Raw genomic sequence first — 25000 nt, forward strand, 5'->3', positions numbered from 1 at the left:
TGCTACGCCCGTTAAGCATAGGGTGTAGTTGTTTGAGCCTCACCTTAGCTTTGTTAGTCACGTGTTGAATGTGCCCCCCCCCCCCCCCCCCCCAGAGTAGTTTCCTGTCCAGCCAGACACCGAGGTATTTGACCTTCTCGCGGAAACGTATTGGGCGTGTGTGTAGTGTTATTGGCTTGCAGTGCTGATGTTTGCGCAGTTGTTTCGGTCTTCTAGTGAACAGAACGGCCTCGCACTTGTCGACGTTTACTCTAACACGCCATTTCACCAGCCAAGGCTCCGCCGTTCTGTGTGCAGTATGTAGTCGTGAGTTAATGTTAATCTTGCGCAAGGATGGCGGTGTCATCCGCGTAGATTGCCACCGTCGTGTTGTGTGTAGCTGGGAAGTCGTTAATGTAGAGGTTAAACAGTAAGGGCCCTAGGATGCTTCCTTGGGGTACTCCTGCCTGGATACCATGTCGTGTCGATTGTTTGCCTGCACGTTGGTGTTGAAACTCCTGTCCGTGAGATATGAGTGTATGAGACGTACGAGCCCGTCGGGGAACCCTGCGTCGCTAAGTTTGCGTATTAAAAAAAAGTAAAAGTGCACGTCTTGCAACGTCCCCTTAGAACAATTATACAAGACTGTGCTTAAACTGACACACAATTTTTTTAGCGCAACGCAATCTGACTTTCAATAATCCCTACAAAAGAATGGCCCTGACTAACATTTATACGTTTCACAAATCACTTACCTCACAAAAATCTTCGTTACTCGAACTACTGCAATACAGCGAGCGCCACTACTGCCAGCTAAATAAAAGATTCAAACTACTGAAGGCACTAACTACTGATAGGCATAGTTAGCAAATGAAAGATTTTGATAAAGAACAAACAATAGTGTTCAAAAGTCATAATATATATAGCATTTCATGACATCCAGTCTTACAAATGTATTGTCTCTGATTGACACACGTCCAGATCATCGGCTCTCAAATTTCCGCCATCTCTCTTCCCACATCCACCACTGCTGACGGCTCACCTCCAACTGCGCATCGCTACGCGCTGTTCACATCCAACTGCCCAACACTACAATGGCAGACAACAATGCAAGCTAGCCACAGACTGCACACAGCACAGCCAGTGATTTGCATACAGAGCGCTACGTGGCGTTACCAATAAAAAAACCTAAACAGCCTACTTACAGTCTTACTTATATACAAGAGGCTCCGCCCACTTTTAACAAAATGATGTCATCGCTAACCAATGGGTTAAAAGTCAAATAACAACGAAAAAGTTCGTAATTAAAAGAACAATGGCAAGAATGAAACATAAAAATACGTGGAACTTAGCTCGTTCAACAGCTATTGTCACATAAAATATGTAAAAATATTAAACCTAAAATTAAAAGTAAAAATCTTTTCGACAGTACATGTGTTGCCTTCTCTGGGCCTGTTGGAGAACCATTTAGAAGCTTCTGGTTGCCATATTAAGTATAGACGCCATTCCAAAGATGTGGCAACAGGTTACTCTCCAACGAGGTTGTTGTAGTATCGATAGACAAACGTTCCATGTTATGGAAACGATAGACGCTCTAGCAGGGCGCTTTCCATTAAGGAGGCTGCAAAAATCGTTAACTGACGTGTTGTAGTAAATGCTGCACAGATACAATTTCAAGGTGTAACAAGAGACATCCATTTGTGTAGATTATTCGATAGATAATAATTAGTTCTTGCAGACGAGAATGAGAGAGAACGTAATCGAGACGGCACAGTACTTGTGCATATTCTTAAAATACTGCCTATGAATCTCCTATATATGTTACAAATTTTACATGTGACAATATTAAACGCCATTGCTATGTTTTATTTTACATGAGTCTTATAAACAAAAATATAAAGTATAAAAATAGTACTAAAAGACTAAGAATAAAACAGTGACAGTATAAGGTACAGATTTAACAGGTACCTGTGACATACACTGAAGCACGTGACGTGCATTATTGGTCAATAAAATATATGCACAACATTATATACATACTAACAGTTTATATTAACTTATGTTTCTTCATAAAATGTAAAGGAAAAGGAAAAACTGAAGTGACTAAAACTTACGAGACAGACTGTTACTGTAGAAGAAGATCACTTGCACATAAGCATATAAAAACTGTTTATGAAACAAATATAGAAATATAAATCGTGTATATATCGTTAGTCAGAAAGGAGAGGGAATTTAAAATACAATACTACGAGCTGTAGTATCAGAATATTACAAGGATTTGAATTTGCACTATGCAGTCTTAAAGCAAGACAGAAGTAAGCATTCTAAAAACACATTGTCAGTCATAAAATAATATCTGGCAAAATAATAAAGGTTACAAAGTGTAAAATGTTTTATGAAGGTTTCAAAAATTTATTAATAAATGAGAGACAGAAGAGTGAGCATTCTAAAGCAAATCGTCAAAAAAGCTCAAAGGAAAGTTTGTCTTTGAATTCAAGCTGCTCATTTAAAACAGATAACGGTTTACTTTTATAAAGTGAATATATTTCAGTTTCTTCTTAAGTATTTAGCAGAAGCCCTTTTGGTACATTATGTAATATTTTCAAATTGTTTGAAATGTAACCCTCAGAGTGTGTCACGTGCACTGCTCTATCGAGAAGTGATTTGCCACCAGAAGGAGACTCCTGCTCATATGGCATTTTCGTAATTCATCGTTTTATGACTTTGTAGTTCTATATAATTTTCTATAATGTATGTAGCCCTCTGATCAGATTTTCTATTTGACTTGTAGGTCTGAAGATCACCACAGGCGTGGTCGAACCCGGTTACCAGAATAAGTAAGTTTGTGGTCAAGACTGTTTTTAATAGTAACTATTAGTAATAACATTGATCATTGTCTGCTCTCACAATGTATTCAAAAGTGACAAACAACTGTGATCCAGTGACATAGTGCATTGTCATCCATAAAAATTCCATCTTTTTTTGTGAACATGAACTCTGGCTGAAAATGGTCTCCAGGTAGCTGAACACAACCAGTTTCATCAATAAAATTCTTCAGGGTATCAGACCGCATCGTCATGATTTAAAATGCGCCAACGTTTCGGCCAGCGTTGCAGCTAGCCTTCATCAGGGCCTTACGATAACTGCTAAATGAACACACTTGGTTCCTTAAATAGCTGCACGACAAAACCGTGTCGCTACTTGATTGGCTGTAAAAGGAGGAGGAGGAGGGGTGAAAGGTATGCTTTATTGGTGTTTCCTTTATTGTCTGTCATTGGCTGAAATAGCTGTTTTCTATTGGTCTTTATATTAATCCACCCCATTGGAGGAGACGGACGAATAGCGAACAGGTGATGGCTGTGACGTCACACTGTTTCCATGCTGCCCAGAAGCCGGCTGCGGCGTGCCATTGCTTTGTGTGCTCGCGACCACTACTGCGGCACTCCGCGTGTCTGCATGGGCCGCCACGGCTCTGCCGCCGCTCCGTAGCCCTGCTATTGCAGGCAGCCAAGACCTCGGAAGCTTGTACCCGTCCTCTCTATTCATGTTGGCAGGTCTTTTGGCTATTTCTATCGCCTCTCTAATCTTTCTTTTGAAAGTGAGAGGCTGTTTCGCCAGGACGCGGGCTTCTTGAAAAATGGGGTGGATTAATATAAAAACCAATAGAAAACAGCTATTTCAGCCAATGACAGATAATAAAGGAAACACCAATAAAGCATACCTTTCACCCCTCCTCCTCCTCCTTTTACAGCCAATCAAGTAACGACACGGTTTTCTCGTGCAGCTATTTAAGGAACCAAGTGTGTTCATTTAGCAGTTAACGTAAGGCCCTGATGAAGGCTAGCTGCAACGCTGGCCGAAACGTTGGCGCATTTTAAATTATGACGATGCGGTCTGATATCCTGAAGAATTTTATTGAAGAAGACAACGGCCCCGGAAGCCTACGCTTACACAACCATTTTCAATCAATACTGGTTCATTTGAACCAGAGGAGCCAGTCCATTCCATGTAAATGCACTGACACCATTGTGGAGCCACCACCAGCTTACACAGTGTCTTGTTGACAACTAGGATCCACGGCTTCATAGGATCTGCGCCACGCCGGCCGCGGTGGCCGTGCGGTTCTGGCGCTGCAGTCCGGAACCGCGAGGCTGCTACGGTCGCAGGTTCGAATCCTGCCTCGGGCATGGGTGTGTGTGATGTCCTTAGGTTAGTTAGGTTTAAGTAGTTCTAAGTTCTAGGGGACTTATGACCTAAGATGTTGAGTCCCATAGTGCTCAGAGCCATTTGAACCATTTTTTTGATCTGCGCCACACTTGAACCCTACCAACTGAAACAGGGGCTCGTCTGAGCAGGCCACGCTCCTCCAGCCGTCTAGGATACAACTGATTTGGTCACGAGCCCAGGAGAGGTGCTGCAGGCGACGTCGTGCTGTTAACAAAGGCACTCGCCTCGGTCGTCTGCTGCCATAGCCCATAAACCCAAATTTTGCTGCATTGCCCTACTGGATATGTTGGTCATACATCCCACACTGATTTCTGCAGTTATTTCATGCAGTATTGCGTGTATATCAGCACTGACAACGCTGATACTCTCGGTAATTAAGTGAAGGACATCGGCCAGAACTTTGTCAGTGGTGAGAGGCAATACCTGAAATTTGGTCTCCTCAACACGCTCTCAATAATGTGGCTCTCATAATACTGACTTCCTAACACTTTCCACTGTCACTAGGAGGTAAGTAGATACTGCCTACAGAAAACTAGAGACCTTTGGAGAAAACAGAACCACTTGTATGAATATCAAGAGCTCAGATGGAAAACCAGTCCTAAGCAAAGAAGGGAAAGCAGAAAGGTCGAAGGAGTATATAGAGGGTCTATACAAGGCCAATGTACTTGAGGATAATACACTCCTGGAAATGGAAAAAAGAACACATTGACACCGGTGTGTCAGACCCACCATACTTGCTCCGGACACTGCGAGAGGGCTGTACAAGCAATGATCACACGCACGGCACAGCGGACACACCAGGAACCGCGGTGTTGGCCGTCGAATGGCGCTAGCTGCGCAGCATTTGTGCACCGCCGCCGTCAGTGTCAGCCAGTTTGCCGTGGCATACGGAGCTCCATCGCAGTCTTTAACACTGGTAGCATGCCGCGACAGCGTGGACGTGAACCGTATGTGCAGTTGACGGACTTTGAGCGAGGGCGTATAGTGGGCATGCGGGAGGCCGGGTGGACGTACCGCCGAATTGCTCAACACGTGGGGCGTGAGGTCTCCACAGTACATCGATGTTGTCGCCAGTGGTCGGCGGAAGGTGCACGTGCCCGTCGACCTGGGACCGGACCGCAGCGACGCACGGATGCACGCCAAGACCGTAGGATCCTACGCAGTGCCGTAGGGGACCGCACCGCCACTTCCCAGCAAATTAGGGACACTGTTGCTCCTGGGGTATCGGCGAGGACCATTCGCAACCGTCTCCATGAAGCTGGGCTACGGTCCCGCACACCGTTAGGCCGTCTTCCGCTCACGCCCCAACATCGTGCAGCCCGCCTCCAGTGGTGTCGCGACAGGCGTGAATGGGTGGCCGAATGGAGACGTGTCGTCTTCAGCGATGAGAGTCGCTTCTGCCTTGGTGCCAATGATGGTCGTATGCGTGTTTGGCGCCGTGCAGGTGAGCGCCACAATCAGGACTGCATATGACCGAGGCACACAGGGCCAACACCCGGCATCATGGTGTGGGGAGCGATCTCCTACACTGGCCGTACACCACTGGTAATCGTCGAGGGGACACTGAATAGTGCACGGTACATCCAAACCGTTATCGAACCCATCATTCTACCATTCCTAGACCGGCAAGGGAACTTGCTGTTCCAACAGGACAATGCACGTCCGCATGTATCCCGTGCCACCCAACGTGCTCTAGAAGGTGTAAGTCAACTACCCTGGCCAGCAAGATCTCCGGATCTGTCCCCCATTGAGCATGTTTGGGACTGGATGAAGCGTCGTCTCACGCGGTCTGCACGTCCAGCACGAACGCTGGTCCAACTGAGGCGTCAGGTGGAAATGGCATGGCAAGCCGTTCCACAGGACTACATCCAGCATCTCTACGATCGTCTCCATGGGAGAATAGCAGCCTGCATTGCTGCGAAAGGTGGATATACGCTGTACTAGTGCCGACATTGTGCATGCTCTGTTGCCTGTGTCTATGTGCCTGTGGTTCTGTCAGTGTGATCATGTGATGTATCTGACCCCAGGAATGTGTCAATAAAGTTTCCCCTTCCTGGGACAATGAATTCACGGTGTTCTTATTTCAATTTCCAGGAGTGTATTATGGAAATGGAAGAGGACATAGGTGAAGATGAAATGGGAGATAAGATACTGTGTCAAGAGTTTGACAGAGCGCTGAAAGACCTAAGTCGAAACAAGGCCTCGGGAGTAGACAACATTCCCTTAGAACTACTGGGAGATCCAGCCCTGACAAAACTCTACCATCTAGTGAGGAATATGCATGAGACAGGCGATATACTTTCAGACTTCAAGAACAATATAATAATTCGAATCCCTAAGAAAGCAGGTGTTGACAGCTGCGAGAATTACCAAACTATCAGTTTAATAAGTCACGGCCACAAAATAATAAAACGAATTCTTTACGGACGAATGGAAATACTGGTAGAAGCCGACCTCAGGGAAGATCAGTTTGATTCTGTAGAAATGTTGAAACACGTGAGGCAATACTGACCCTAAGACGTTTCGTAGAAGATAGATTAAGGAAAGGCAAACCTACGTTTCTAGCATTTGTAGAACTAGAAAAAGCTTTAGACAATGTTGACTGCAACACTCTCTTTCAAATTCTGGAGGTGGCAGGGATGAAATACAGGGAGCGAAAGGCTATTTACAATTTGTACAGAAACAAGATGGCAGTTATGATAGTCGAGGTGTATGAAGGGGAAGCAGTGGTTGGGAAGGGAATGAGACAAGGTTGTAGCCTATCCCCAATGTTATTCAATCTGTGCACTGAGCAAGCAGTAAAGGAAATAAAAGTTCGGAATAGAAATTAAAATCCATGGAGAAGATATGCCAATGACATCGTAATTCTGTCAGAGACAGCAAAGGACGTGGAGGAGAATCTGAACGTAATGGACAGTGTCTGAAAAGGAGGATATAAGATGAACATCAACAAAAGCGAAACGAGGATAATGGAATGTAGTCGAATTAAATCGGGTGATGCTGAGGGAATTACATTAAGAAATGAGACACTTAAAGTAGTAAAGGAGTTTTGCTATTTGTGGAGCAAAATAACTGATGATGGTCGAAGTAGAGGGGATATGAAATGTAGACTGGCTATGGCAAGGAAAGCGTTTCTGCAGAGAAAGTGTCAGGAAGTCGTTTCTGAAAGTATTTGTATGGAGTGTAGCCATGTATGGAAGTGAAACATGGGCGATAAGTAGTTTAGACAAGGAGAGAATAGAAGTTTTCGATATGTGGTGCAACTCAAGAATGCTGAAGATTAGATGGGTAGTTCATGTAACTAATGAGGAGGTACTGAATAAAATTAGGGAGAAGAGGAATTTGTGGCACAACTTGACTAGAAGAAGGGATCTGTTGATAGGACATGTTCTAAGGCATCAAAGGATCACCAATTTGTTGTTGGAGGGAAGTGTGGAGGGCAAAAATCGTAGAGGGAGACAAAGAAATGAATACACTAAGCAGATTGAGAAGGATGTACGTTGCAGTACATACTCGAAGCGGCAGCTTGCATAGGATGGACTAGCATGGAGAGCTGCATCAAACCAGTCTATGGTCTGAAGACCATAACATCATCATTTTCCAACGTGGAATGTTCCATGCATCTAGCTCAAAGTACCATTCCCTGGTCTTTTCAAAGTCTATTAATTCCCAATGTGCAGCCGTAATCACATTGGAAGCCTTTTCACATGAATTACCTGAGTAAAAATCACAGATCCACCAATGCACTGTTGTTTTGCTACATACCTTGTGTATGTATTATTAGTGCCATCTTTTTATGTGCATATTGCTATCTCATCACTTTTGTCACCCAATGTACACTAAAATCTGATGCACATGTACAATTAATAAAAGATATTCCTCACACTGAAATGTAGAGGTTCAGTAAAGAGTATGTCCTCAAGATATCTCATTAAGCTTGCTTTACAACTTACTTGCCCGATAAGCATTTGTGTAGTGACTATTGATCTGTAAGAGGATCTGTATGGTTGGCACAAAATTCTTTCTAGTTCAGTTAGTCTCTAATTTAAAATATATTTAAAAATTAGGTGCATGTGGTAAAAAATATTTATCATTTCCAACTAAATATGAAACAAAATAATAAAAAATGATTGCAGTGAAAATTTTAATTCAATGTTACATTTTTTTTTACCCACAATTAGTGGACTATCAACTGGAAACTCTGCAGGTGACTTCAAGTGAAGGATCATGGTTCTCGCCTGGTGTGGAGCAGTGAGCATCAAAGGAGCCATTGTCGTCATCACCGATGACCGTGAGGCTTCCAACAACAGTGTGACTTGCGTTTGGACAATCAGCCTCCTGACCTGTCTAATGTGGCTCACCATTTCTTCACCACTGTATTCGAGCTCTCCATGTCAGAGTAGCATCTTCACTGTTGACTCTGTGATAGTTTTTCTTGTCATTCATTATGTACATAACATTATACAGTGCAAAATGAGCTATTTAATTTTATTTTTATCATCACCCTTTTGAATTCTGCAACAGGTTTAATGACTCTGTTCTTTTTGTTACATTAGAACTAAGCATAAAAATGAACTTACATGTTATGGCTAATGTGATATGTGTGAAGTATACAGGGTGCTTTTGTAAGAGCATGCAAAGATGTTGCAGGACAAAGAGAACAGTTTGACGTAGGGAACCTGGGATCAGAGAAGCCAGCTTGCAGAGATATGGAAGTGACCTTGTCTACCACTTTGTCTAGCATTACTGTTTCCAGATTATTTACAACTAGTATGTGTACAAGTTTACACGTACTGTGCTGTTAATTTACTTGAACATTCTTTATTTCCTGCAAGGAAACAAGGACGATGAGCCTGATTGCTAAAAAGTCATGATACTGGTTTGTTTATTTTACTTGTCCATAAGGTGGCTCTGTTGTATGGTATTTAAATTGTCCCATCACAGAATGTGCTATGAATCAACGACAAACCCATTCATTACTCAGTGCTATGCAGAGACGTACAGAACAATATGATGAAGCTCACAGGCATCCATCTTGTCTATGGGAAAGGACATCGCAATGCTCTCACTGCTGAGAGGCTGTACAGGGAACGATTTCCTAAAATTTCTTGCTAAAGATACTTGTGTATGAGAAGGAATTAGCTGCTGGAATTGTAGCTGCCTGTGATGTGATTCGAAACACACCACGGATATTTGTCAGGGTGAGTCAGACTCTTCTTTGTCGATGTCAGCTTGCATTGAGGTTGATGGCCTTCAGTTTCAGCACATTTTGTAAGATAAAGTACAAATGTTATGTTCATTATGTCAATAATGGTGTTCGCAGCTACATGTAACTAAAGTAAATAAAAATGTACACAGTAATGTGGTTTTATTCTTCTTATCTTCTTAAGTGAGCCTGATATCGCATGCAGCCAAAGTCTTTCCAACGACGCTCAACAGAAGGCTATATGGAAAGCTGAATTGCATAATAGGAGATGAACAATTTGGTTTCAGGCAAGGAGTGGGAACTAGATACCATTGGGCGACTGAGAGTGATAAGGGAGAGAGGTACGTGGAGAAGAAAAGGAAGGTGTATGTTGTGTTCGTTGATCTTGAGGAGGATTTCTAAGGAAACATGGAGTTGACTGGAGGGATAGATGGCTAATTAGAAATTTATATTTCAACCATAGAGCAAGAGTAAGAATAGGTGGTGTGACGAGTGAAGAAATGGAACTGGGAAGAGGTGTAAGACAAGGTTGTTGTTTATCACCAACACTGTTCAATACCTATCTGGAGGAAATAATTAATGAAAGTTTTGATGGAAGGAGACGAGTTTTTACAGGGAGTCAGAGTGTGGAGTGTACAAGATTTGCAGACAACATGGTTGTGATGACAGATTGTGCAAGAGAGATGGAACAAATGTTAGATGATCTAAACACACAATTAGAAGAATATGGAATGAAGATTAACAAGAAGAAAAAGAAAAGCATGGTAATTGGAGGAAACAGGAGAAAATGCTGTATGAAAATATGGGGAGAGGAAATAGAGCAAGTGAGTAACTTCAATTACTTGGGAAGTGTAATAATGGATTATATGTATTGCTCAATAGATATTAGGAAAAGAATTGTAATGGTAGAAGAGGGCTTCAACAGGATACAGAAATTACTTTGCGGACCGCTAAACAAAGATCTGAGGAAAAGACTTGACAAGTGCTACATCTGGAGCGTTGCACTGTATGGTGTGGAGACCTGGACATTGAGGAAAGAAGATTGGAGGCACTTGAGATGTGGATAAGGAGAAGAATGGAAAAATCGAAATGGGAAGACCGAGTAAGGAATGAGGAAGTGCTAAGAAGAGCTGGAGAAGAAAGAAACATGCTGAAAGTCATTAGAAAGAGAAAACGGAACTGGATTGGACATTGTTTGAGGAGGGACTGTTTATTGAGGGAAGGAATAGGAGTGGCGGCGGGAAAAAGGGAAGAGGAAAGGAGAAGATGCTGGACAATATCAAAGGAAACAAATATTCAGAAATGAAAAGACTGGCTATGGACAGACAAAAGTGGAAGAGGCTCAACCCATGACAAGACCTGCCCTAAGGCAGAATACCTACTTCTCGGACCCCAGGTCCCCTACCTCAAGTTGCTCAGTTAAGCATCCTCTCTCCTGTTAAATTTTTGCACACTCTTATGGAAACAACCTGGCAGTCAGGGGCAATAGTAATGATATCTGTCGCTTGGATTTCAATAGATTTTGTGAAAAAATAACTTTTTCTACTCTTGAGTATTTCATGTTGTTTGGCTTTAAATATTTAAACACCTTTCCACAGATGCCGTTTTTACCCCCCCCCCCCCCCCCCCCATGGCGCTTAAAAGTGCTTCTATTGCAGGCCCACATAATCCTTGTATCAAAATTGTTGTTGTATGTTAGAGACTGCCTTCTGCTGCAATCTTCAAAAACTGTACTAAAGGTGTGTTTACATCTGTGTGCCTTACAGCTAGTCACCGTGTGGCTGCAGCCTGCCCCCACATGGAACCAGAAGCGCCCAGTGTGAACACAGGTGTTAATGGAATTACCCGCACCCCCAGATGTCGAGGAACAGGCATGGACCTACATGCGTGCCTCTGCTTGTGTGTCAGGCAAGCACAGGCACACGGCGACTAGGCGCGAGTCGCACAGGTGTAAACACACCCTAAGGGTGAAGCTCACAGTGTGAATGCCTAAAGGCAAACCTCAAAAGGTTTCCACAACAGTTGAACCGGTGTTTATTTCAATCTAATGTACAAAGGCTACTTAGGGAAGTGATGCGCCAAACGCTCCAGAATTTGAAACTGTGTGCTGGACCAGGTGTACAGCCCAGAATCTGTTTTGCAGAGGTCTTGCATTCGAGTCTCTGCCAAGCACTCAGCTTTAATCCACCAGAAAGTTTCAAATCAACACACTCCACTGCAGATCTAAAATACATTCTGGAAAGTCTGGTAGCACTTCTCAGATCAGTTGGATGTTGTCATGTCGATGTTAATGGGTATTAAAAGGATTTATAGTCAGACTGAAAGCAATAACTGCAAAATAGACAGATGAGGTAAAGCAACTATTAAGCAAGCTGAAGCATTTAATAAGCCTGCTGAAGGGGTTAACAAGCAGCTTTAGACAGTAATAAGAGAGACTCGTGGCTAATGTGTAATTAAATCTGGCAGAAATTAATTTTGATTTTCTGACCTATCAGCTGGGGACAGTACATGGTCAGCTAACAGACTGAGGTGGTGCAGTTAAAATCCTATGAGACTTACCAACAGTGTGGGCAACCAGCTTGCATCGAAAAATGTAGATTGAAAACTTAATAAAAACTAAGCTCAAAAAACCACAAATTACAGGAAACCAAGACACACACTGAGATTTGATAACAAAATAACCCAAAAACAGAGAATGCAAGGAAGACATGCGACATACAGAATATAACATATACCACAGAAAAGATTAAAAACATCCAACATACCATACAAGATATCAACAAAGCAGGCATATACCAGTTAATGTGCATAGATTGTGATTCAGTATATGTGGGACAGATAGGTAAAAATTTCAGAACAAGACACATTTAAGAGTAGGTATAGGTCATAGTTAAAGGCTCTGAGGTGGAGTTGCCCCAAAATTTACATTTCTCAGTAATGACTTACAGAATTTAAATTTTCACATGTAACAACAATCAAAATATTTAAACTGTTGATACTGACTGATGTTTTTTGAACACATTGTAGTTACGACTACACCATGAAATGCCGTTAGCTCATGTGGATGAGCTTCTACAGTTCACATGGGCATCTAGAAGGCTCAGCATGAGTACAACTTGCAAGATGCTGTATTGGATTTCGCTCTAATCTGTTGAAGCCCCTATTTGGTGGGTTTTATTCTACTTGACTGGCGAAGTCGTTAATTCAAGTACTCTAGTTCCTCCACCCACCAATCCTTGCCTATTGTACTACTCACCTCCTCCTCACCCCTCACCCGCCTCATCTGCCATTTCCCTGCCCTTAGTGACCCCTTATCCCCTCCCCTACCTGTCCATCCCCACTCCATCCAACATGGTTAGAAAATATGTTATTTATGTTAAGGTCTTGGTTGTTTTGACATGGCCCACATGTGATATCAGCTAGTTGACAGTTGCTTGCTTTGTTTGAAAAATAATTCAAAAAATGCATATTGTCTTCCTTTAAAATGATGGCCTTTATATTTAAATGTATCATGGAGTTCCGCTCCTCCATCGTTTTATCACTCTCTGCATGGACTGAGCCATAGGGTGGTGGGGTTTCGGGTTCTGCTGCATAGGTCAGGAGTTCACTACACTCATCTGGCGGCTACACAGGTAGCGGAGGCAGTGTGGCGTGGACTGGGCGGTTTTTTAGGTTAGAAGGCCTCGAGAAAGTACGGGGTGGGCTGCAATCTCAAAGGGTGCATGGCAAATACAGGACGTGCTTGGATCAAGGAACAGTCGGAATTGTAGTTGTAAATTGTTGTAGTTGTGCTGGGAAAGTCCCTGAGCTTCAAGCGCTAGTAGAAAGCACAGAAACTGAAATAGTTATAGGTACAGAAAGCTGGCTAAAGCCTGAAATAAGTTCTGCGGAAATTTTTACAAAGTCTCAGACGGTGTTCAGGAAAGATAGAGTAGGCAGAATTGGTGGTGGAGTGTTTGGGTCTGTCAGTAGTGGTTTATCTTGTAGTGAAGTCGAAGTAGATACTGTGTGCGAATTGGTATGGGTGGAGGTTATACTTAACAGCCGAACTAAGTCAATAACTGGCTCCTTCTACCGACCCCCAGACTCCGATGATATAGTTGCTGAACAGTTCAGAGAAAATTTGAGTCTCGTAGCAAATAAATACCCCACTCATACGATTATAGTTGGTGGGGACTTCAACCTTCCCCCGATATGCTGGCAAAAATACACTCCTGGAAATTGAAATAAGAACACCGTGAATTCATTGTCCCAGGAAGGGGAAACTTTATTGACACATTCCTGGGGTCAGATACATCACATGATCACACTGACAGAACCACAGGCACATAGACACAGGCAACAGAGCATGCACAATGTCGGCACTAGTACAGTGTATATCCACCTTTCGCAGCAATGCAGGCTGCTATTCTCCCATGGAGACGATCGTAGAGATGCTGGATGTAGTCCTGTGGAACAGCTTGCCATGCCATTTCCACCTGGCGCCTCAGTTGGACCAGCGTTCGTGCTGGACGTGCAGACCGCGTGAGACGACGCTTCATCCAGTCCCAAACATGCTCAATGGGGGACAGATCCGGAGATCTTGCTGGCCAGGGTAGTTGACTTACAGCTTCTAGAGCACGTTGGGTGGCACGGGATACATGCGGACGTGCATTGTCCTGTTGGAACAGCAAGTTCCCTTGCCGGTCTAGGAATGGTAGAACGATGGGTTCGATGACGGTTTGGATGTACCGTGCACTATTCAGTGTCCCCTCGACCATCACCAGTGGTGTACGGCCAGTGTAGGAGATCGCTCCCCACACCGTGATGCCGGGTGTTGGCCCTGTGTGCCTCGGTCGTATGCAGTCCTGATTGTGGCGCTCACCTGCACGGCGCCAAACACGCATACGACCATCATTAGCACCAAGGCAGAAGCGACTCTCATCGCTGAAGACGACACGTCTCCATTCGTCCCTCCATTCACGCCTGTCGCGACACCACTGGAGGCGGGCTGCACGATGTTGGGGCGTGAGCGGAAGACGGCCTAACGGTGTGCGGGACCGTAGCCCAGCTTCATGGAGACGGTTGCGAATGGTCCTCGCCGATACCCCAGGAGCAACAGTGTCCCTAATTTGCTGGGAAGTGGCGGTGCGGTCCCCTACGGCACTGCGTAGGATCCTACGGTCTTGGCGTGCATCCGTGCGTCGCTGCGGTCCGGTCCCAGGTCGACGGGCACGTGCACCTTCCGCCGACCACTGGCGACAACATCGATGTACTGTGGAGACCTCACGCCCCACGTGTTGAGCAATTCGGCGGTACGTCCACCCAGCCTCCCGCATGCCCACTATACGCCCTCGCTCAAAGTCCGTCAACTGCACATATGGTTCACGTCCACGCTGTCGCGGCATGCTACCAGTGTTAAAGACTGCGATGGAGCTCCGTATGCCACGGCAAACTGGCTGACACTGACGGCGGCGGTGCACAAATGCTGCGCAGCTAGCGCCATTCGACGGCCAACACCGCGGTTCCTGGTGTGTCCGCTGTGCCGTGCGTGTGATCATTGCTTGTACAGCCCTCTCGCAGTGTCCGGAGCAAGTATGGTGGGTCTGACACACCGGTGTCAATGTGTTCTTTTTTCCATTTCCAGGAGTGTACTTGTTCAAAACCGGTGGTAGGCAGAAAACATCTTCCGAGATTGTCCTAAATGCTTTCTCCGATAATTATTTCAAGCAGTTAGTCCACGAACCCACGCAAATTGTAAATGGTTGCGAAAACACACTTGACCTCTTAGCCACAAACAATCCAGAGCTAATAGAGAGCATCATGACTGATACAGGGATTAGTGATCACAAGGTCGTTATAGCTAGGCTCAATACCGTTTCTTCCAAATCCACCAGAAACAAACGCAAAATAATTTTATTTAAAAAAGCGGATAAAGTGTCACTAGAAGCCTTCCTAAGAGACAATCTCCATTCCTTCCGAACTGACTATGCAAATGTAGATGAGATGCTCAAATTCAAAGATATGGTAGCAACAGCAATTGAGAGATTCATACCTCATAAATTGGTAAGAGATGGAACTGATCCCCCATGGTACACAAAACAGGTCCGAACGTTGTTGCAGAGGCAACGGAAAAGCATGCGAAGTTCAGAAGAACGCGAAATCCCGAAGACTGGCTAAAATTTCACCTCGAAGGGAACGAGCTATTGATACGTAATCAGCATGGTTTCAGAAAACATCGTTCTTGTGCAACGCAGCTAGCTCTTTATTCGTACGAAGTAATGGGCGCTATCGACAGGGGATCTCAAGTTGATTCCATATTTCTAGATTTCCGGAAAGCTTTTGACACCGTTCCTCACAAGCGACTTCTGAACAAGCTGCGGGCCTATGGGGTATCGTCTCAGTTGTGCGACTGGATTCGTGATTTCCTGTCAGGAAGGTCGCAGTTCGTAGTAATAGACGGCAAATCATCGAGTAAAACTGAAGTGATATCAGATGTTCTCCAGGGAAGCGTCCTGGGACCTCTGCTGTTCCTGATCTATATAAATGACCTGGGTGACAATCTGAGCAGTTCTCTTAGGTTGTTCGCAGATGATGCTGTAATTTACCGTCTAGTAAGGTCATCCGAAGACCAGTATCAGTTGCAAAGCGATTTAGAAAAGATTTCTATATGGTGTGGCAGGTGGCAGTTGACGCTAAATAACGAAAAGTGTGAGGTGATCCACACGAGTTCCAAAAGAAATCCGTTGGAATTCGATTACCCGATAAATAGTACAATTCTCAAGGCTGTCAATTCCACTAAGTACCTGGGTGTTAAAATTACGAACAACTTCAGTTGGAAAGACCACAGAGATAATATTGTGGGGAAGGCGAGCCAAAGGCTGCGTTTCATTGGCAGGACACTTAGAAGATGCAACAAGTCCACTAAAGAGACAGCTTACACTACACTCGTTCGTCCTCTGTTAGAATATTGCTGCGCGGTGTGGGATCCTTACCAGGTGGGATTGACGGAGGACATCGAAAGTGTGCAAAAAAGGGCAGCTCATTTTGCATTATCATGTAATAGGGGAGAGAGTGTGGCAGATGTGATACGTGAGTTGGGATGGAAGTCATTAAAGCAAAGACGTTTTTCGTCGCGGCGAGATCTATTTACGAAATTTCAGTCACTAACTTTCTCTTCCGAATGCGAAAATATTTTGTTGAGCCCAACCTACATAGGTAGGAATGATTATGAAAATAAAATAAGAGAAATCAGAGCTGGAACAGAAAGGTTTAGGTGTTCGTTTTTCCCGCGCACTGTTCGGGAGTGGAATGGTAGGGAGATAGTATGATTGTGGTTCGATGAACCCTCTGCCAAGCACTTAAATGTGAATTGCAGAGTAATCATGTAGATGTAGATGTAGACTCCACCTAGGCTTTCGAATTTGCTTACCCTCCCTCACCCGCGTTGTGTACCAACTTTCCTCTTCCACCTTGAACACCTCCGAATATCCTACATTACGCGTGAACTCGACACTACCCACCCCTTAGTTTCCTCCCTGCTCACTGCTCCTGGTATACTGCCACACCTCTGCCACCACATTCCCCAATGCTACACCTCCACACTCTCTGTGTCCTCTCCCAATGAAACATTAATCGCCTTCCCTTACTTTACTATGATATCTGCCCTGATATACTGATGTACACCCATCCTACCAGATCGAAAAGAACCTCCCCCCCCCCTCCCTTCCTCTCCACTCACATCCTATGCCTTGGTATGGAACAGCATCCCTCTTCACTCCCCCAAATTCCTCCTCCAAAGATCTGCCCAAACAAACACTCTCTTACACCTTACCTGAACTGCTACATTCCAGTGATACTCCTCTTCCTGGCAGTCTAAGCCCACTCCTCATGTCAGTCATCTGTGTTGCTACCTTAATCAGTCAACACTTTTTTAACTTATATAGCTGTCCCTCTGTCTTTTATCTTTTGTGAAACATTCATTTGCCATATATTTTAATTGATCAGCAAATCTACCTTTTATGTTTTACATTATGCAAGTGAATATATGTCTTTATTATGATAAACATACATTTTGTCAACTTTCATGTCCAATTTTATATTCTGTTTTAAGCGTTTTGCTTCCATATGGCTGAAGAGTGGCGACTTGTATCCGCTGACATCCCACCCCTTGCCTACATGGGACGAGGGGAATGAAATGAGGGGCTCGGGCATAAAACATCGTAACTGACATTTTAGTGCTTTGGAGATATTAGAATATGCAGTTTCATAAAAATATAACTACACATTTTACTATGTTACATCTTTTCTTCAAATTTTAACTAAGTATTTGAACATTAATGAGGGTAGGACATCAAAGGGGCCGACTTGGAGCAGCAGTTTCCACTGTGTATACTTTTACAAATAAATTCATAAAACTGTCAGAATGACCAGGAAGGATTCTGGATTCACACTAATAGCAGTGTAAGTTCAAAAACATAGCAGAATGATTTTTTTTACATGTGAAATTTCATCATTTATTGACTTATTATTGGCTGCATTTGTTGCTATAGGTATACACTTTTGTTCGTAAGTAACAGAGATTCTTCGATGATTTTTGCACAGGATGCAAACCATACTTACAGGTGTATGAAACACTAGAATTTTCCAAGTCTGTGTAAAACTGTGGTAAAAATTGAGATAATTAACTACAAAATTAGTTTTTTCTGAACATGAAGTTTAACGGCTCATTAATTTTTTCATAAATTAAAGAAGTTGGTCATGCTGACAAAGTTTTATGGATTTGCAAAAGTGTAGACATTGGAAATTAAAATGTCCTGTGGTGCCTCTCCTGCTCCAAGTCGGCCCATTTGATGTCCTGCCTCCCTTAAGGAATGCACTGTTGAGGTTACAAAATGGAAATAAATCTTATTAGTTAGAAAAAAGAAACAAAACATAACACATTGAGACCAATTATATGGTAGATACCATGTTATTTGTGAGTGTAAAATGTAGATACCATGTTATTCATTACGAGGTGCATTCAAGTTCTAAGGCCTCTGATTCTTTTTCTAATTAACTACTCACCCGAAATCGATGAAACTGGCGTTACTTCTCGACGTAATCGCCCTACAGACGTACACATTTTTCACAACGCTGACGCCATGATTCTGTGGCAGCGGCGAAGGCTTCTTTGGGAGTCTGTTTTGACCACTGGAAAATCGCTGAGGCAATAGCAGCACAGCTGGTGAATGTGCGGCCACAGAGAGTGTCTTTCATTGTTGGAAAAAGCCAAAAGTCACTAGGAGCCAGCTCAGGTGAGTAGGAAGCATGAGGAATCACTTCAAAGTTGTTATCACGAAGAAACTGTTGCGTAACGTTAGCTCGATGTGCGGGTGCATTGTCTCGGTGAAACAGCACACGCGCAGCCTTTTCCGGACGTTTTTGTTGCAGTGCAGGAAGTAATTTGTTCTTCAAAACATTTTCGTAGGATGCATATGTTATCGTAGTGCCCTTTGTAACGCAATGGGTAAGGATTACGCCCTCGCTGTCCCAGAACATGGACACCATCATTTTTTCAACACTGGTGGTTACCCGAAATTTTTTTGGTGGCGGTGAATGTGTGTGCTTCCGTTGAGCTGACTGGCGCTTTGTTTCTGGATTGAAAAATGGCATTCACGTCTCATCCATTGTCACAACTGACGAAAAGAAAGTCCCATTCATGCTGTCGTTGCGCGTCAACATTGCTCGGCAACATGCCACACGGGCAGCCGTGTGGTCGTCCGTCAGCATTCGTGGCACCCACCTGGATGACACTTTTCGCATTTTCAGGTCGTCATACAGGATTGTGTGCACAGAACCCACAGAAATGCCAACTCTGGAGGTGATCTGTTCAACAGTCATTCGGCGATCCCCCAAAACAATTCTCTCCACTTTCTCGATCGTGTCGTCAGACCGGCTTGTGCGAGCCTGAGGTTGTTTCGGTTTGTTGTCACACGATGTTCTGCATTCATTAAACTGTCGCACCCACAAACGCACTTTCGACACATCCATAACTCCATCACCACATGTCTCCTTCAACTGTCGATGAATTTCAATTGGTTTCACACCACGCAAATTCAGAAAACGAATGATTGCACGCTGTTCAAGTAAGGAAAACGTCGCCATTTTAAGTATTTAAAACAGTTCTCATTCTCGCCGCTGGCGGTAAAATTCCATCTGCCGTACGGTGCTGCCATCTCTGGGACGTATTGACAATGAACGCGGCCTCATTTTAAAACAATGCGCATGTTTCTATCTCTTTCCAGTCCGGAGAAAAAAAATCGTAGGCCTTAGAACTTGAATGCTCCTCGTACATTAAAAATGTTCATTTCCCACAGGCCTTCCGACTCAGCCAGGACTGCCAAGGTATGGCGTCTTGTGTTTGAAAATTATTTTTTTTCTAATTAAATGCTTTTACAGTTTTCTCCGAATAAATCCATGTATTGTTTAGAAATTAGGTCGTAAAATATTGCGTGGGTTCTGAGCCTAGCACTTTCGTTTGTGATGTAAATTTCAGGCACTTTTTAGCCATATTTAATAATCATGAATTGGGGCCTTGCATATAACTAGTGTGGTTGCGTGACGTAAATGCTGTTATAAGCAATGACCAAGAAAAAACAATCTCGTGACAGTAAGCATCCGCAACTACGTCTACATAAAATCGTTAATATAATGTAATTAAATTTAACAGTTTTAATATCTGAAAACACTAAATAGTGGTATTCAAAGTTCACTGTCACTGCTCTCGTCGTTTGTCTTGGACTGCTCAGCTGTTTTTAATGTCTTCTGATAAGCATGATGTACTTCTGGCATGTATGATAAACAAGATGGAACTTTTATTTTTTCAGGTTCCTGCCTTGACAACTCCATCTTCACAACATTTCTAATTCCAAACTTTTCGCCAGAACCTGTTTTACTGGCTGTCTAATAAAATTCCCAGGGCTGCAATGTGAACCAGTTCCACACGTACAGCTGAGCGTTGTCGTCCGAGGTGAATCATTTGCCCCTCAGAACCTTCTTAAGGAGACCAAAAATGGCGTGATCACAGGGAGAGAGGTGGGACTGCATGGAGGGTGGCCGAGAGCCTCCCATTTGAATTTCTGCAGGAGTGCCATGACTGTGTTAGCCGTATGAGGCTTTGCATTGTCGTGGAGCATAATGACCCCGCGGGTGACACTGCCTGGTCGTTTCGATTTGATCGCTTGCCGAATGGTGGTCGAGTAATGCTGGGCATTAGCTGATGTCCCATGCTGCAGGAAGTGAATCGGAATGGGGCCATCCTGCTCAAAGAAAAACGTGAGCCTAGGGGCAAATGATTCACCTCGGACGACGACGTCCAGCTGTACGTGAGGAACTGGTTAACACCGCAGCCCCGGGAATTTTATGAGACAGCCATTCACAGTCACAGTGGGACAAGTGTCTCAACAGCCAGGGTCAATACTTCTAACATACAGGTAGTGGTTTCTGTAATCACGCCTCCGGCTCGTTTCTTTTTGAATGCCCCTTATACTTTGGAAGTTTCTCGTCTGCAGCTCATTGGGAAGTAAGTATAAGACAGACAAGAAAGCGACCTAATAAAAACGTGTTAAAAAAGAAAAAAAGATCTTCACAGGTCTAGAGGAGGGGGAGTGGGTGTGGTTGGATCCACTCATCGTCCCCTATGCCTACACCCCTGTACACACAGTACCAACAGTGTGGTCACTCATTCCATGTCTACCACTTACTGCTTTGTCATGAACTCTGCCAGTATAATTAATGGTGGATGTACGCGAAGTTGGAATGCTTTGGAGAGAAAAAAATAAAAACCCTTATAACGTCCAAAGTTTTCAAAGTAAAGTAACTTAATTTGGCACAGTTGTTAGGGAGTATTAGATGGATAAACACATACATTTTCATGCTTGTTGAAGTTATTCGTTTTTAATAATAAATAATAAATTCATGCAACAAGATGATTACAAATTTTCCTTTTTTGAAAAATCTGACAGTACAAAGTTAATGTATTTTCGTACAAAGTTTGATATACCGTTATTACAAATATCTGTGGAACAGAATATTGATGTTTTATTTTGCTAGATTTTTACAGCTCTCCAAATTTCTGTGGAAAATATTCCGAATCTTAGGGCTTTTCTGTTGCATAAATGCCTTACTGTTGCAGTAAAGGAAAATTCCTTTTGCAGAATATTTCACTACAGTATTGACTAATTGCTGCCAAATTTGAGTACTATTAAGTGAGTGGTTTGTGACTAAAATGTACATAAATTTGCCAAAATGTAAGTCAAGGAAACCTGAGTCAAAGATTTGACAGTGTTTGTATTAGACCTTACCTTACCTTTGCACTAGTGCAAACCATATACACTCTCCTCTTCATCCTCAAGCAGTCTTCTCTTTACTTGTCCTCTTAGGTTAACCTGATTTTCAAATTTAGTAACAATAATGTCAGCTGCATCAATTCTCCTGTTAGCGACTCCCTTCAATACCGACAGTATGAAAGGTCCTGGATCAAATTCTAGCATCTGTAGAAACTGAGCAAGCATCATATGCTGCAACTTTATCAGAGTTCTGGGAACAACTGTTGTCTGGGGGCATGGTTTTTCTATCAGGGAGTTATAACTTCCATTAGGATTTTGAGTTTTTCGATGCACACACTTTTGTTGAGTTCTGAATTCGCAAAACACTTAAACATTCCCCTCATCGCGACTGCATAAAACTGGAAGAAAACGTCAGAGGAATAAATAAAATGAGAAAACAAAAATAAGAACAGTGGCGGATGGCCCAGTTCAAGCAGTTGTTAATTAACGTTTTTATCAGACTTAGGGATGAAATTGGAAAGTAATATTCAGGAATTAAAATTTCAGTAGCATGTGGGAAATGAAGAGCCAATAAAATTTCGGGCGCCTTCACGTAATCCCCTTTAAATCTTTCATAGCATCCTCTGATGCCCCTCACATCTGGTGGATCCTGACCATAGGCACTTAGCAACTGTAAGAGGCGACCGCGTTTCAGAACACACAAAACACATCGAACACTCTCCTGCATATACACCACTGTGACAGCAACTCTGCTGGAGAGAGAAAGGAAACCAGATGCTGTCAGAGGAGACACAGAAGTACATGAGGTAAACTATCACTTGTAACAAACTGCACGCCAGTTGAAACGTCTCTGTGAAGTCGTTTCATAAAACGCTTGTCGGATTCGGTACAATGTATTCACTTTACTGCCTAATTTTTAGCTCAATTCATGAACTCTTCCAGAAAGACTGAGCACTCAAATGAGGCCTATTGAATATTGTATGTGTTTAATGTGGGGTTTTCGATTTTGTTTTGTGGGAATCGCTGAGATGGTCCTCGTCTGCTGTGGGCAGACGATGTTGCTTCTCGTTCGAAGGAGAGCACAGGATGACCAACTTAGGTTTCCAATACCTCAACATAGAGGTTTACCCATCTAAGTCGAAGGCTGTTTTTGTGTGTGAGGTTGACGGAGGGCTACCCCTCTGGTAACTTGACGCTGCACGGGGAGCTAGGTGATCTCGAAAGAGCAAGCGGCACTCTTCGGTGAACGCCTGATGAGTACGGATCGTAGCTCTTAAAGGGGGGTTTCAGGTGATTGGAAGCAGGTTGAGTTAGGACTTCGTTATGTTTAACTGGTGAAATACTTAAGAACGTCAGCGTATCTGAAGCGTGTGAAGCGAGTTATTTTTTTAAATGATTTTTATCCTTATACACTGCTGGCCACCGTAAATGCAACACCCTGAAGGAAGCATCCGAATCAAGTGAAATTTATACCATGAGTTTGCAGCGATGAGATATGCAACTGATTAGAATTTCAGCGCAGACGCACATCACGCGCGCCTGTGGCGCCACCTCATAGCGGCATTTAAGGCTTGGCGATTTCGACGAGTGTACGTTCGGAACGTGTGTTTACCTTGTGGTTGTTTCACAAGACGATCAGTTATGCCTCGTAGACAACAGTGAACATCTTTTGATCAAGTATCCGAGTTCGACAGAGGAAGGATAGTGGCTTACCGAGATTGTGGATTATCACACAGAGAAATCGCTAGTCGTGTTGGACGAAACCAAACAACTGTAATGCGGATATGTGACCGTTGGATGCAGGAGGGTACGACGGACCGACGTGGTCGATCGCATTCACCTCGGTGCACCACTGCACGTGCTGATAGGCAAATTGTGCGCATGGCAGTGACGGATCGCTCAGTGACATCCCGAACCATGGCACAGCACATTGCGTCTGTAACGCATCATCCAGTGTCTGCGCGCCGTTTACAGCAGAGTGGTCTGTCCGCAAGACGTCCATTGCTTCGTCTACCATTGACGCAGAACCACAGACGTCTCCGTCGCCAATGGTGTGATGACAGACTGATGTGGACGGCAGAATGGAATGACGTTGTCTTTACTGACGAGGCACGATTCTATCTGCAGCACCACGATGGTCGGATTCGAGTGTGGAGACACCGTGGAGAGAGGATGCTGGACAGCTGCATTATGCACCGCCACACTGGTCTTGCACCGGGTATTATGGTATGGGGCGGTATTGGATATTACTCTCGCACGCCTCTAGTACGCATTGCCGGTACTTTAAATAGCCGGCGCTACATATCCGAGGTGCTGGAGCCAGTTGTCCTTCCTTATCTTCAGGGCTCGGCCACAGCCATATTTCAACAGGATAATGCGCGACCACATGTGGCACGCATTGTCCAAAGGTTCTTCGTCAATAACCAAATTGAATTGCTTCCCTGGCCGGCTCGCTATCCGGATCTTTCGCCGATAGAAAACATGTGGTCCACGGTTGCTCAACGAGTGACCCAGATTACATCCCCAGCTGCCACACCAGATGATCTTTGGCAACGTGTGGAAGCTGCTTGGGCTGCTGTACCCCAGGAACACATCCAACGTCTCTTTGACTCAATGCCGAGACGTGTGGCAGCGGTGATCTCCAACAATGGCGGCTACTCTGGCTACTGATTCTGGCAGGAACCACATGTCACAGACGTCTGTAAACGTAATCATTTGATACTTGGTCAACATGTTATCTACACAATAAATTTTGTTGTGCTGCCTCTTGTCTTTCTTGGTGTTGCATTTACGGTGGCCAGCAGTGTATTTTGTGGAAATTGCTTTTGTCTTTGTGTGTCGATTTTGTGCCACGTGTTTGGTAATCAAAGACCCTTCTGGCCCACCACGGCACCGCAATAGGCTTTATTTTAAACAGTTTGCTTGTTTAATGAGCTACAATTTCTGCAAGAATGTCTATTGTTTCGTGCGCTGTCTACAAAGCAGCACAACAGCTTGAGTCAGAATGCACCACGTGCTCTAGTTCGGCCTTTTGCAAGCAGCAGACACCGTATGTTGAATAATTACGCACAACCTCGTGCATTGGTTAAACCTCTGTCCAGAATAGTGCACGTGTAGAATCGTAATGCGAATCTCACTGAGATATTTTTATGGTATTAATGCAAAGTAGATGATAGTATCATTGTCTCCCACCCCCGTCTTCTGTGTTTCTTCTTGCTGTAGTTAAATTGTGCTCTGTTTCATTCTCACGTAATTCTTACTTAAATATTTCGAGTCAGGC

At 43.8% G+C, this 25000-nt stretch overlaps 1 protein-coding gene across 5 annotated transcripts in view; it reads left to right on the forward strand.

The window, feature by feature from the left end:
* The window catches only part of LOC126213289 (speckle-type POZ protein-like), a 139949-nt gene extending 118649 nt beyond the window's left edge, over nucleotides 1-21300 (forward strand). The window contains exons 5-6 of one of the 5 annotated variants that reach the window (XM_049940956.1): nucleotides 2771-2816; nucleotides 20260-21300. In XM_049940956.1, coding sequence (XP_049796913.1) covers nucleotides 2771-2816 — 46 coding nt within the window. In that variant the 3' untranslated portion in view covers nucleotides 20260-21300. Of the gene's footprint in view, nucleotides 1-2770; nucleotides 2817-8387; nucleotides 9568-11178; nucleotides 11498-17504; nucleotides 17885-20259 lie in introns of those variants that run through there. The other 4 variants (XM_049940958.1, XM_049940957.1, XM_049940955.1 and 1 more) reach the window with 4 other exon arrangements.
* The last annotated feature ends 3700 nt before the right edge of the window (nucleotides 21301-25000 follow it).

This window comes from Schistocerca nitens, chromosome 11 (assembly GCF_023898315.1).
Source record: "Schistocerca nitens isolate TAMUIC-IGC-003100 chromosome 11, iqSchNite1.1, whole genome shotgun sequence".
NCBI classification, from domain to species: Eukaryota; Metazoa; Arthropoda; class Insecta; order Orthoptera; family Acrididae; genus Schistocerca; species Schistocerca nitens.